This window comes from Mobula birostris, chromosome 2 (genome assembly GCF_030028105.1).
Source record: "Mobula birostris isolate sMobBir1 chromosome 2, sMobBir1.hap1, whole genome shotgun sequence".
NCBI classification, from domain to species: Eukaryota; Metazoa; Chordata; class Chondrichthyes; order Myliobatiformes; family Myliobatidae; genus Mobula; species Mobula birostris.
In genome coordinates, this window is record NC_092371.1 from 97,299,281 (window position 1) to 97,314,170 (window position 14,890).

A 14,890-nucleotide genomic window follows, 5' to 3' on the forward strand; every position below is an offset into this window, starting at 1 on the left:
CCAACACATACACAGAAGGACGCAGACCCTCGCGCGCACAGATAGAGGGAAACACACACGCACACATGGCCACACTCAAAGAAACGAACAGGTTACTGCATTTATAAATGAGTCCGCCTTGCTAAGGACAAGTGGAATTTTCTAATTTAGTTACCCCCTTTCTCCAGAGTTCCATAATAATCTCACAATTCCACGAGCTCATCAAATTTGGAAAAGCGCGACTCATTGGGACAGAGCCATCTGCCAGGAAAAAAAAACCAACAGTTTGTGAGTTAATCCAAACGACAGTTTATTATTCAGGTTCGTTTATCAAGTTTCATCGAACTTTAATTCATATTGGAGTTCGCAATATCCTCGTGAAAATACTCAACTCTTCTGATTCGACAGATTCTTCCCAAAAAAAGATATAGATTGGAAAATAAAGATTAATGGATTGAGAGTACATTTGTTATCAAAGGTATAAATTATACACCCTTGAATTTTGTCATAGCAAGAAACCCGAAAAGAACAATAAAAGATCAAGACCAACACGCAATGCGCAGAGAAACAGAATAATAGAATAGTGAGAAGGATCCTTGATTAAGTATAACCAGATCTCGCGATCGTTGCCTGAAGCGGGGTTGCACGAGTCTCGTGTTTCACCACACACGAGAATTGCTCTTGTGAGCTCCAGTCTGAGGCTGGCAGAGTCAGGTAGCTGTTCGCACTGAATGTGTTATCCGGTTCCTGCTGTACCCGGCCAGTCTCGACACCATTCCTTCTCGTACTGCCGTCCACCGTCCACTCGATGTCCACAGTTTCTGGATGAAAGCCGCTCACCAAACACACCAGGGTGACGGTGCTCTTTTTCGCGATTTCTTCCTCTGAAGGCCGGAACACGGACACAACCGGAGGTCGAGGAACTGAAAATAGAAGGAAATGTGCATGAATTCATTTTTAATGGCTTTGAATTTAGAAGCATTACAACTGGTAGCAGTCAGCACTTCGTGCTCCCGCTCCTGCTCCGACATTGGTAACGTCATATGGTCATGAGATATCGGTGCGGAAGTACGTCATGTGGATCTGCTTCTTTATTCCACGGTGGCTGATTTATTTTGCCACTCGACCCCAATCTTTGCCTTCACTCGGTAACCTTTAAAAGAACATAGAACATAGAATAGTACAGCACGGTACAGGCCATTCGGCCCACAATGTTGTGCCAACTCTCAAACCTTACCTCCCATATTAGCCCCCACCTTAAATTCCTCCATGTACCTGTCTAGTAGTCTCTTAAACTTCACTAGTGTATCTGCCTCCACCACTGACTCAGGCAGTGCATTCCACGCACCAACCACTCCCTGAGTAAAAAACCTTCCTCTAATATCACCCTTGAACTTCCCACCCCCTAACTTAAAGCCATGTCCTCTTGTATTGAGCAGTGGTGCCCTGGGGAAGAGGCGCTGGCTATCCACTCTATCAATTCCTCTTATTATCTTGTACACCTCTAACATGCCTCCTCTCATCCTCCTTCTCTCCAAAGAGTAAAGCCCTAGCTCCCTTAATCTCTGATCATAATGCATACTCTTTAAACCGGGCAGCATCCTGGTAAAACTCATCTGTACCCTTTCCAATGCTTCCACATCCTTCCTATAGTGAGGTGACCAGAATGGGACACAGTGCTCCAAGTGTGGTGTAATCAGAGTTTTATAGAGCTGCATCATTACATCGCGACTCTTAAACTCTATCCCTCGACTTATGAAAGCTAACACCCCATAAGCTTTCTTAACTACCCTATCCACCTGTGAGGCAACTTTCAGGGATCTGTGGACATGTAACCCCAGATCCCTCTGCTCCTCCACACTACCAGGTATCCTGCCATTTACTTTGTACTCTGCTTTGGAGTTTGTCCTTCGAAAGTGTACCACCTCACACTTCTCCGGGTTGAACTCCATCTGCCACTTCTCAGCCCACTTCTGCATCCTATCAATGCCTCTCTGCAATCCCTGACAATCCTCTACACTATCTACAACACCACCAACCTTTGTGTCGTCTGCAAACTTGCCAACCCACACTTCTACCCCCACATCCAGGTCGTTAATAAAAATCACGAAAAGTAGAGGTCCCAGAACAGATTCTTGTGGGACAGCACTAGTCACAATCCTCCAATCTGAATCCACCTGGCCAAACATCCCTGGATTCCATGCCATCTGACTTTCTGAATAAGTCTACCGTGTGGATTCTTGTAAAATGCCTTACTAAAATCCATATAGATCACATCCACCGCACTACCTTCATCTATATGCCTGCTCACCTCCTCAAAGAATTCTATCAAGCTTGTTAGACACGATCTGCCCTTCACAAAGCCATGCTGACTGTCCCCGATCAGACCATGATTCTCTAAATGCCCAGAGATCCTATCTCTAAGAATCTTTTCCAACAGCTTTCCCACCACAGACGTAAGACTCGCTGGTCTATCATTACCCGGACTATCCCCACTACTTTTTTTGAACAAGGAGACAACATTCGCCTCCCTCCAATCCTCCGATACCATTCCCAACAAGAGCATAATGATCCTAGCCAGAGGCTCACCAATCTCTTCTCTAGCCTCGTGGAGCAGCCTGGGAAATATTCCGTCAGGCCCCGGGGACTTATCCGTCCTAATCTACTTTAGTAACTTCAACACCTCCTCTCCCTTAATATCAACATGCTCCAGAACATCAACCTCATATTGTCCTCACCGTCATCAAGTTCCCTCTCATTGGTGAATACCGAAGAGAAGTATTCATTGAGGACCTCACTCACTTCCACAGCCTCCAGGCACATCTTCCCACTTTTATCTCCGATCGGTCTTACATCCACTCTTGTCATGCTTTTGCTGTTCAGATAATTGAAGAATGCCTTGGGGTTTTCCTTTACCCTACTCGCCAAGGCCTTCTCATGCCCCCTTCTTGCTCTTCTGAGCCCCTTCTTAAGCTCCTTCCTTGCTTCCCTATATTTCTCAATAGACCCATGTGATCCTTGCTTCCTAAACCTCATGTATGCTGCCTTCTTCCACCTGACTAGATATTCCACCTCACTTGTCACCCATGATTCCTTCATCCTACCATTCTTTATCTTCCTCACCGGGACAAATTTATCCCTAACATCCTGCAAGAGATCTCTAAACATCGACCACATGTCCATTGTACATTTCCCTGCAAAAACATCATCCCAATTCACACCCGCAAGTTCTAGCCTGATAGCCTCATAATTTGCCCTTCTCCAATTAAAAATTTTCCTGTCCTCTCTGATTCTATCCTTTTCCATGATAATGCTAAAGGCCAGGGAGCGGTGGTCACTGTCCCCCAGATGCTGACCCACTGAGAGATCTGTGACCTGACCCGGTTCATTACCTAGTACTAGATCTAGTATGGCATTCCCCTCGTCGGCCTGTCCACATACTGTGACAGGAATTCATCCTGGACACACTTGACAAACTCTGCCCCATCTAAACCCTTGGAACTGATCAGGTGCCAATCAATATTAGGGAAGTTAAAGTCACCCATGATAACAACCCTGTTATTTTTGCACCTTTCCAAAATCTGCCTCCCAATCTGCTCCTCTGTATCTCTGCTGCTACCAGGGGGCCTATAGAATAACCCCAATAGAGTAACTGCTCCCTTACTGTTCCTGACTTCCACCCATACTTACTCAAAAGAGGATCCTGCCACATTACCCACCTTTTCTGTAGCTGTGACCTTAATTAAGAGACTAGCAACCTCTGATTTCAAGGTACCAAATGGCCTGGCCTCCACAGCCGTCTGTAGCAATAAATTTCACAGATTTACCACATTGTGGTTAATGAAATTCCTCCTCTTGTCTGTTCCAAAGGGACATCCTTCGATTTCGAGACTGTGCCGTCGGGTTGAAGATTCTTCCGTTGCTGAAAAGGGTTTTTTTTACTTCTACTCCTTCAAGGTCTTTCAATATTCGGCAGGTATCAATGAGATTCTCCTTACCGCCACTCATTCATTTCAACTACAACAATCACATACCCAAACTATCAAACGCTTCAAACAGGGTACATGATCATCCACCTCCATAGGCTCTGTTGCATTTGCCCCTTCTTTACCCATTTTCCTCATCTGTCCAAGTGGTTCCTCAACCTCCCTACTTACTCAACACTGTCTGCCCCTCCAACTATCTTTCGCATCATCCGCAAATCTGGCAAGGAAGCCATCAATTTCGTCCTCCACTTTATTAACATATAACGTGAAAACTACTGGACCACTTACGGCCCCCTGCCAATTATCACTAGTCTCAGGCAGCCAGGTATAAAAGTGAATCCGTTATTCCAACCCTTTGCCTTCTGCCATTCAGCCAATCTTCTGTCTATGCTACTTTCATTGCGTAATACGAGGGGTGATTGGTAGGTTCGTGGCCTTAGGTATTAGGAGTCAATTTTAGAAAACTGGGCACATTTATTTTTCAACGTGGCCCCCTCCGACATGTACACACTTAGTGCAGGGGTCGTCGAACATACGGATCCCTTCGTTGCAGAAGTGGTCCACAGCAGGGGTGATTGATAAGTTCGTGGCCTAAGGTAGACGGAGATGAGTTATACCGCTCTCGTTACGTGCACGTGCAGTTCAACACTTTGCGTGATAATGCAGGAAGTTTGAAGTTAATAACACATCTCCTTCTGCCTTAGGCTACGAACGTGTTAATCACCCCTGCTGTGGACCACCTCTACAAAGAAGGGATCCGTATGCTCCACGACTGTTGGACTAAGTGTGTACATGTAGGAGGGGCCGACGTTGAAAAATAAATGTGCTAGGTTTTCTAAAATGGACTGCTTCTACCTTGGGCCACGAACTTATCAATCACCCCTTGTACAGTTGGCTGTTATCTTCCTTAGCAGCTTCATGTGCGGAAAGTTGTCAAAGACCTTCTGAAAGTCCAAGTAAACCTTTGCCTATCCTGCCCGTTGATTCCTGAAATAATTCCAAAAGATTTGTCAGGCGAGTTTTTCCCGGAAGGAAAGAATGTTTACTTCGGTCTATTTTGTCTTGTACATCAATGTATCAAGACGCCTCATCTTTAATATTGGATTCTAACATCTTGCAAACCATTTAATTCAGGGGATCTGGCCTATAATGCCTGCCTTTTGTCTTCCTTCCGTCTTACAAAATGGAGTGACATTTGCAGTTGCCCAGGCTTCCAGAATCAAGGGATTCCTGGTTGATCACTGCGAATGCCTCCACAATCTCTTACTCTGTTTATTTCAGAATCCTGTGGAGTAGTCCATCTGGTTGACCTGACTCATGTACTTTCAGACCATTCAGATTCCCAAGAGCCTTCTCAATTGTAATAGCGACTACATTCAGTTCTGTGCACGGACTGTCGAATTTCTGGCATCTTCCATAGCAAATACTAAAGGAAAATACATATTCACTTCATCCACCGTTTCTTTGTCTCCTACTCACATCCCTCTTGTGCGATTTTCCAGCACTCGTGCCTCTCATATATATATATATATATCTTTAAATAAGCCTTTGCCATCCTCTTTTATTATTGGACATATAATCTTCTTTTTCATCCTTTTTATTCCTATCTACTTACTTCTCTTCTCTTGCTTTTTAACAGCTTCCTAAATCCCTACTTCACATTTTTGCTGCTTTTAATATTTGGCTAACTTATTTCATATTTCATTTGTTTTCTCCAGATGGCTTTTTAGTTGCCTTCTGATTTATAAAAGCGTCCCAACCCTCCATCCTCCTACTAATTTATGTTGTGGTATATTCCCTCTCTTTTGCTTTTATGCTGTCTTTGACTTCAACCACGAATGTGGTATCCTCCCTTTATTGTTCTTCTTTGGGATGAACAGATCTTGAGTCTTCCGAATTATTCCCAGAACTGCATCCATTACTGCTTGCCCATTATCTCTACGAGTATCCATTTCCAATCAACGTCGGTCAGCTCTTTTCTTATGCCTCTGTAGGTACATTTACTACATTGAAAAAACGATACATCCGAATTTCGCTTCTCCCACTCAAACTGCGTGGCCGTCCATTATACAACGACCACTGCCTCCTAAAGGTTACTTTAGGTAAAACTTTCTAAAGAAATCCGCTTCAGTACACAGTAGCCAATGCAGAATTGCCTTTTCCCTATTGGTACCTTGCAGGCATTCTACAAATTAATTCCCTTGGGATCTAGCATCAAAATGATTTCCCCAATCTACTTGAATATCACATTCCCCATGATTATTGTGAAACTACACTTTTACATGCCTGTTTATTATATCCAGTTATCAATGTCCCCCCCATCTTTGCCACTGTTTGGAGGCCTTTAATTAACTCGGATTACGGTGGTTTTGCCCTTGTGTTTTCTAAACTCTACTAGCAAGGATTCTACATTTTCTGATCCACTGTCACTTCCTCTAAGGATCTGATTTCCTATTTTCTCAACAAAGCAGCCCATCTCGTCTATCCAAATATGATTTTTTTGAGCCAAGACTCGGTGATGCCACATTCATAATACCAATTTCCAACTAGGCCAGGAGACCATCCACTGTATTCAGTTTACTGTGTACATTCAAATATAACACCCTCAGTTCTATATCCAAGAACTTTCTTTTCAATTTTGTCCCCATATTGCTTGAAGTTAAATTCTAAACGTTTTATCGTATTCATTGTTCTGGAAACTTCATTAACATCCCCTCACTCTCCTTCCCTTTCAATTTATCCATGCTTCTCCAAGCTGTTGAACTCATCCCACAACATTTAGGTTAAAAGTCTATCCACGGCCCTGATGTGATTCACCATGACCTTCGTCTCAGTATGTTTTATGTGGAACCCGTCCAATCAAATCAGTCCTTTCCTTCCCTGGTACTGTTGCTAATGTACCACGAACTCAGACACATTTCTCCCACACTAATCATTGAACCATTGATAAGGTACACCATGCAAGGCTAATTGCGAAACTAAGGAGGCATGGGATCCAAGGGGATATTGCTTTGTGGATCCAGAACTGGCTTGCCCACAGAAGGCAAAGAGTGGTTGTAGACGGGCCATATTCTGCACGGAGGTCGGTCACCAGTGGAGTGTCTCAGGGATCTGTTCTGGGACCCTTACTCTTCGTGATTTTTATAAATGCCCTGGATGAGGAAGATGAGGGATAGTTTAGTAAGTTTGCTGATGGCACAAAGGTTGGAGGTGTTGTGGATAGTGTGGAGGGCTGTCAGAATTTACAGCGGGATGTTGATTGGATGCAAAACAGGGCTGAGAAGTGGCAGATGGAGTTCAACCCAGATAAGTGTGAAGTGGTTCATTTTGGTAGGTCAAATATGATGGCAGAATATAGTATTAATGGTAAGAATCTTGGCAGTGTGGAGGATCGAAGGATCTTGGGGGATCGAGGCCATAGGACGCGCAAAGAAGCTGCGCAGGTTGACTCTGTGGTTAAGAAGGCGTATGGTGTATTGGTCTTCAGCAATCGTGGTATTGAATGTAGGAGTTGAGACATAATGTTGCAGCTATATAGGACCCTGGTCAGACCTCACTCCGAGTACTGTGCTCAGTTCTGGTTGCCTCACTACAGGAAGGATGTGGATGCCATAGAAAGAGTGCAGAGGAGATTTACAAGGATGTTTCCTGGATTAGGGAGCACACATTATATGAATAGGTTGAGTGAACTCGTCGTTCTTTTCTCCTTGGAGCGACGGAGGATGAGAGGTGACCTGATAGATGTGTTAAAGATGATGAGAGGCATTGATCGTATGGATAGTCAGAGGCTATTTCCCAGGGTTGAAATGGTTGCCACAAGAGGACACAATTTTAAGGTGCTGGGGAGTAGGTACAGAGGGGATGTCAGGGGTACTCAGAGAGTGGTGAGTGCGTGGAATAGGCTGCCGACAACGACGGTGGAGGCGGATACGATAGGGTCTTTTAAGAGACTTTTAGATAGGTACATGGAGCTTGGTAAAATAGAGGGCTATCGGTAAGCCTAGTAATTTCTAAGGTTGGGACATGTTCGGCACAATTCTGTGGCCCGAAGGGCCTGTATTGTGCTGTAGGTTTTCGATATTTCTATATCACAACTCACCTCCTCATTAAGCCTCACTTTCCCACACCGTCCCTCATAAACCTGGATTCTCCTAATGCTAAAAAGAAACTCTCCGGAATATCTCCTGCTACTGGCCACAATCCCCCTTGGCAAAGTTTCCCTCTACCCGCTGGTTGAATATAATTTCCAGTCCTGAATAACAGACTTGTTATGTCCAGAATGTCATCCCCTGGTTCGAGACATTCAATCAAGAGACATCTCACATTCCTCGCATCTACACCGTGAGGCCTCCTAAGAATGTTGTATCATCTCTCATTATTTGGAGCTGCAGGAAGCGAAGACTCAGTGTATTCATTCTTCAGTTACTGCCGAATTTATCAGCCTGCGCTATTACGCATCCGAACGTAAATCTCGATTGAAGCAAGAAAAGACTAAAAAATGCGAGGGTGTTTGCGAACCCTTAGCATTAATGTGTAAATGTTATAAACACTGCAATGAAAATTTTAAAACTTTCATAAGGGAACGTGGCTTCGGGAGAAAAAAAACGTGCAGCCAAATTCAACTGAAAATAAAACATTGTCTTTTCAGCCCTTTGCAAGTTGCAAATATTGTCGTACTTCAGAAAAGAAGGCATTAAAGTTTCGAACTAAAAGAAATTAGTAACTAGACGTAATATAATGGAATAATTGCATATGATTATGGTCTCAGTGGCAACATTCCCATCGCTGGATATCAGGACTTGGCATCAGAAGTCTGAAAAGTCGTAATCATGTTAAAGTAACTTTCTCGTGGCTCCCAAGAGTTTCCGCGGGTTAAATTACGAAAACCTCTATAGAAAGTATATTCCTACGAACATGTAACCCCACCATGTTAAGATCAATCGGAGTAATTGCTACATAATGTTTCAAAAAGGTGGAAAAAACTGCACGAACTCAAATTCCCGGGCAGCTCCTATTCAGAGAGGAAGAATGTTAGCCTTTTCTCCCCGTCCTTGACTACTGCTGCGATTTTCCATAATTTGTATTTGTATTCTGGTTCCAAAGATGTATCATATTTGCCTTTCGCGAATGGCCAGTGGAAGAGGAAAGCCATTAATAAATAAAATGGAAGTCGCGGATTTCAACGAAAGCACTGTTAATCAGAACCACATTTTAAAAAGACACAAGTCGCCGGGTCGATGTTTTATCCAACACAAATTGTCACCGACTTGAATTTGAAATGAAAAACAGGACCTCCAGGTTAGTAATCTTTGGATCGCTGCCTGTGCCACGCGCCACTGAGGGTAAGAACAGGGTAAACAGCCGACGTTTCGGCCAAGACTCTTCATTAGGACTCATGATGAGGTCCCGATGAAGGATCTCGGCCCCAAACCGCGACTGTTTACTCTTTTCTATAGATGCTGCCTGGCCTACTGAGTTCCTCCAGCATTTTGTGTGAGACCTGACGTGTGTTATCCACTGTGGGGAACTTATTTTTAAGTAGAGCAACGCGGGCAGATCTGATCCACGAAATCCGCTGTGAAAAATTCCTGACAAAACTGCAATGAAAGGAACGGTAAACGCGTCGCTGAAACGATTAATTTAGATTGCCAATAAATTACTTACTAATCACATTGAGCTTCGTTCCTTTACCAAAGGTGCGTGCAGCATAACAATAGTAATCAGCAGCGTCTTCGGATTTTACGTTCGCGATAGTTAAAAACATACCGCGTTCCGATATTTTTACAGAACCTTGAAATCGATCTGAAATTCCCGAGGGTCTGCCGTTTTTCTCAGACCAGATCAGCCGTGGAATACTGCCGGGCTTCTTCCAATACCAGCTGGTGAACCAATTATCGATGCTGTCTCCAGACATGATGCAGTTGATCTTGACGGTTTCCCCCGGTGCGGCCGAGACAGATTTCACCTGCATCAACGTAGCAACAGCATCTGTACCTGGTGTAAATAAAGTCCTTTTATTTAATCGAACTCGGTGCAACTGGGAAAACCAATTGCTATTCGTATTCACAGAACACATGTACGATTGGGAAACAACGTAGAACACCAATGTTACACAGTACTGTACTTACTATGAAGACAAAGGACCAGTGCAGCGAGAACTCCAATCCACGATCTCATTCTGGAGATTTTGGCTGAAGAGCTGACTCAGAATGTTTCCGAATAGGAAGCTACTGCGTCTCGTTCTGAAAAGCATTTAAAACAGTCCGAACTTTGTTATATATGGTTTCGGTCATTAATTATGCAAATACATGCTGACGTAGCGCTGGCTTCTCATTTTGTGACAACACATGCAAGTCTGCACAGTAGGCACGCTTTTATATTGGAAAACAAAGAGGTGAAAAGACTGAAATAGAGCATAGGCTTGGTGGAACTGGGGGAAACTCGAGCACCAAAGCGATCAGGTAGTTGCTAAGAAATACAATTCCAAACTTTAAAAAAACTTTGAAAGGTTGGAAAGTGAATAACATGATCGACGATTCTCAGACTTGGACAAGGAATAAAACGGACAGAAGTTTCAATTCCTTTGGATTCCATGACACAAAACAAAGAATATATGAAAGACAACAAGGGAGAGGATATAAGAGGGTGGGTGAAGCGTGTTCTCCCAACCCTCAAACCACCTCCAATATCAATTCGACCGTGTAGCTCAACTTCAGTTAGTTGCCTCAGGGAGTGATGACGGGCCAAAGTGAAGGAACAAGCATTTTAACGCCTGTAGCGACAACCCATCTAAACCCACCCCGCTCTTTCCCAATCGATCGCTTATCCACAAATGATGTCCAACTCATTTCTGAATGTCTGGTTGAGTCTGTTTCTGAAACCTCTCCTCGTGTTCCAGATTATCACGGGTCGCTGCTCTGCAGTAAAAACATTTCGAGAAAACTTGCTACCATCTACGTTCTCGTTGTGATTTCACTCTTTAATTATATTTTGTTCACGGGTCCTTGTCCTATCATCTGATGGGACCGGGTTCCAACGTATTCTTCCTATTTACAGTATAACCGTCGCGATCTTGTGCACTTAGATCAAAAAAATGTTCTGCTCTAGGGAACACTCAAGTTTCGCAAGTTGACGTTGCCAAGGATGAACAAGGATGAGATAGAGTGGGAAGGAATTGAACTTACAGCCTGATTTTGCACGAAGAAGGCATAACTCTTAACAGTCGCCATGCTATATCACCTTGGTGCTGATCCAGATATATCAATATTGAAGATGATCCAAACTGTACTACTTTGTGATGAAATGGCAAATAATGTCAGTTGTACTGAAATTTATGTTCATTCTGCTTCCAAGATATATGAATCCCCCCTCCAAATTTATAGATTCATAGAATAGTCAAACGAAGAAGCAGAACTACACTGACGAACCTTGGGTGATCGGGATTTCTGTGCGAGCTCGGGGACAGGAAGAAATGCTGAAGCTCAGCTGTCAGTACACCCTACAGTCCACTCCGTTGCCGTTCAACGCAGCGGCGTAATTACAAAGCATCAACACATCCTACAGTCCACTCCGCTGCCGTTCAACGCAACGGCGTAATTACAAAGCGTCCCATTTATTTTCCACCAGTTTAATATTAAAAGGAAAACCGAGGCATGGGTTTGCGTATTCAGCTTGTTTTATTTTAAAATTATTTTCCCACTTTAATGTTTTCTTTTATTATTACTATTATTTGTCTGTTTAGATTCAAATTGAATCGCTTGCTTCAAATATCTCAATTGACTGTTGCAGAGAGTTGAAAATAACATTGGCAACTGGAAATCCGGCATAGCCCTCCGGAAACGGGGCCTCTGGTCTGATCTCTATTCGGATTCTTCTTTGCCCTGCTAGTTAGCTGTCGGCGTTGGTGGTGGGATCACTAATCAGAGCATTCCAATCGGAGAAAAATAATCGCGACTGGCCGGGCTACGGGACGTCCAGGTGGCTCATGAATGATTCCTAAATTCTCTAGTTCTATGAATACTGCAAAAACCACGAGCGCAAAAATGACTAAATGCCTAAGCCACGGAGCATGTTTATTATTATTACTTAAAGTGTATTTTCCTTCAGCATTTACCAAGGAAAACAATATGGAGGGCAAGGAAATTAGTGCTGAGTGCATAAATGCGTTAGGGCGTTCCGAGTTCAAGGGGGAGGAAGTGTTGGGCATCCTAAAGTGTATTAACGTGGGTAAATCCCCAGTGTCTGGTGGGATTTACCCCAGATTATTGAAAGAGGCAAAATCCGTGATTGAGGGGGCATTGACCAGTACCGTCCTGTCCTCTCTAGACAGAGGCGAGGTCCCGGGGGACTGGGGTGTAGCTAAAGTTGTACATCTATTTACGAAGGGAACAAGGGAAAATCCTGGGGAACTATAGACCAGTGATTCTCACGTCAGCTGTAGGGAAATTGGTGGAGAAAATCATTAGGAATAGGGAATGTGAGCACTTGGAAACTCACGACCCTCTTAGGGAGAGCTAACGTGGCTCTGTGTGGAGCAGGTCCTGTATTATCAACTTGGGGGTGTTTTTGACAAGGTGACGAGAGAGATTGATGAGGTTAGGGCAGTAGATGTTGGTTGCATAGATTTTAGTAAGGCGTTTGACAAAGTCTGTCCTGGGAGACTAATATTTAAGATGCATGGGGTCCGTGATGAATTGGCTGTTTGGATTCAGAACTGACTTGCACAACGGATAGTGGTTGAAGGGATATAATCAAGATGGACGGCTGTAATTACTGGTGCTTCGCGGGGATTTGTCGTGGGACCTCTGCCGTTTGTGATGTACATGAATGACATAGATGCAGATGTAGGTGGCCATGTTAGTAAGTTTGCGGATGATATTAAGATTGGTGGAGTTGTGGATGGTGTAGAAGACTGGCAAAGATACACTGTACTATAGATCATTTGCCAATATGGGTAGAGAAATGGCAGGTGGGATTTAACCCAAATAAATGTGCGGTGTTACACTTCGGTTGTGGAAACGCTAGGAAACTGTACACTATTAAGGGCAAGATGCTTAGCAGTGGGATCCAAATTCATAGCTCTTTGAAAGTGGTTACATAGGTCGATAGGGTGGTTGAAAGGCTTATGGAATGTTTGTTTCTAATAGCCGAGGTATTGAGTTCAAAAGTCAAGGGGTTATGTTGCAATTTTATAAAACTCTGGTTAGGTCACATCTTGAGTACGCATTGCATACCGTTCTGGTTGTCACACTGTAGGAAGAATGTTGAGGCTTTGGCGAGGGTGCTGAAGAAGTTTAGAGGGCAAGGGCATCATGTAAGGATGAATAAATTGCTTTGTTTCCTCTGGAATAGCGGTGGCTGAAGGGAGATATGCTAGAGATTTATTAGTTTATGAGAGGGATAGACAGTATAGACAGTCCGTATCTGTCTCCCAGGATTAAATTGTCCAATACCAGAAAGCATGCATTGAAGTTGAGGGGGTATAAGTTCAATTGGGTTGTGAGGGGTATTTTTCTTTACTCAGAGAGTTGTGGATGTATGGAATGCTCTGCCTGATATGGTGGAAGATGCAAATGCATTAGAGGGTTTGAAGAGCCGTTTGGATAGGCACAGGGATGCTATGAAGATGGAGGGATATGGACATTGCGTTAGTAGAATGGATCAGTATTTGGGTGTTTATGATTTACTTTTTAGCTGGTTCGGCACAGCATTATGCTGTAGTGTTCTATGTCCATATCTATATCTATCCATTACACTATTTATCTCGTCTTTTCGCACACCAGTCTCAAAGTAACAGAACATGAATGAATGTCTACACTGTCGTATTTGGAGGCATTTGCAATCCTCTCTGCGCAGAAAAAGAAATGTTCCCAAATGTTTCCCGGAATCGCAGTAAAAAGACGTCCGACTCGGGGTACTGGGGCGGGTAACTGACGCGAATGGGTCTTTAGAAAATCAACTGAGCATCCAGTTAAACGGTGGGTTGACGTTGCTTTATTACAATGGCCACCCGAGGTTTTAATTTACAGAACGGAAGGATAGAACAGCTTTTGCAACTCAGAAGTATTGAACTGCTGACTTCGCATCAAGAACAAAAGGATAAAATATGACGATATTTTTACAATCAAGATTAGGGACCAGTTCAGTATTGCTAAAAGTGGGAAGAATGGAAGACTAATTAATTAAAATGACAAATTAACTAAATAATTCACATAGATACAGTTACCAAATTACGGAACCAGAAGAAAAGTGGTATTTTGCGCATGCTGACGGGTGGGATTTGCCACAGGTTATGGAAGGAGGAAAGATACCAGATTGCTAGGGCCTTGACCAGTACCTTCCTGTCCTCTCTAACCACAGGCAAATCCCAGAGCCCGATTCTGCGGCATCCGGATTGTGCCAATCAGAACTGACCAGAAGACCGGTGGAATATGATGAAACTTGTTTCGCCTAGAAACGTTCGGGTGCAAAGACGTCCTATCCACATGTGACAGTTTATCGGTCTGTCATGCATCATCACGTGATTGGTGGATTCCGCGGGCTTGTCCATCCATCAATTAACGTTTGAACTACTAACTCTGCGCGCGCGGACGTGTTCAGAGTTTCCGGGTGACCGCGAGTCAAGAAGAGGACCTATTCGGCTACACTGTGCACGAATAACGTCTCCGAGTTTTGCCTTAATTGTAGCAGTTAGCAACTAAAATTATCCCTAGATTTCAGGAAACGGGTAACTTGGTGACTATCCGGCGATGGAGGGAATACTCAACAAGTCACTTAGCATCTATAGCTGTCAGGGGAATATAGAGCCGAACATTTCAACTGAATGGCTTTTCGTAAGTATACTTTGTTTGCATTTTTTCGTGTTCTGCTTAAAGATTTCAGTTGCTTCCATCGACTCTTAAGGAGAAACAAAATGACAGGAAGAT

The 14,890-nt window shown here is 43.6% G+C and overlaps 1 protein-coding gene across 1 annotated transcript; it reads right to left on the reverse strand.

Moving 5' to 3' along the window:
- Nucleotides 1–347: 347 nt before the first annotated feature.
- LOC140208753 (immunoglobulin lambda-1 light chain-like) lies at nucleotides 348–10,197 on the reverse strand. Its single transcript, XM_072277599.1, has 3 exons — nucleotides 10,094–10,197; nucleotides 9,630–9,959; nucleotides 348–902 (listed from the first exon to the last, which is right to left on the reverse strand). The coding sequence occupies exons 1-3, from the start codon at nucleotides 10,140–10,142 to the stop codon at nucleotides 580–582; spliced, it is 702 nt and encodes a 233-aa protein (XP_072133700.1). The 5' UTR covers nucleotides 10,143–10,197; the 3' UTR covers nucleotides 348–579.
- Nucleotides 10,198–14,890: the final 4,693 nt, after the last annotated feature.

What these genes read in the sequence shown, in the direction of transcription:
- LOC140208753 (XM_072277599.1), bottom strand. Translation starts at nt 10,142, where the DNA reads ATGAGATCGTGGATTGGAGTTCTCGCTGCACTGGTCCTTTGTCTTCAT. An exon ending in ACTGGTCCTTTGTCTTCATA is followed by an intron (nt 9,960 to 10,093) that starts GTAAGTACAGTA and finishes TATTTACACCAG; the next exon opens with GTACAGATGCTGTTGCTACG. An exon ending in AACGAAGCTCAATGTGATTA is followed by an intron (nt 903 to 9,629) that starts GTAAGTAATTTA and finishes TTCTATTTTCAG; the next exon opens with TTCCTCGACCTCCGGTTGTG.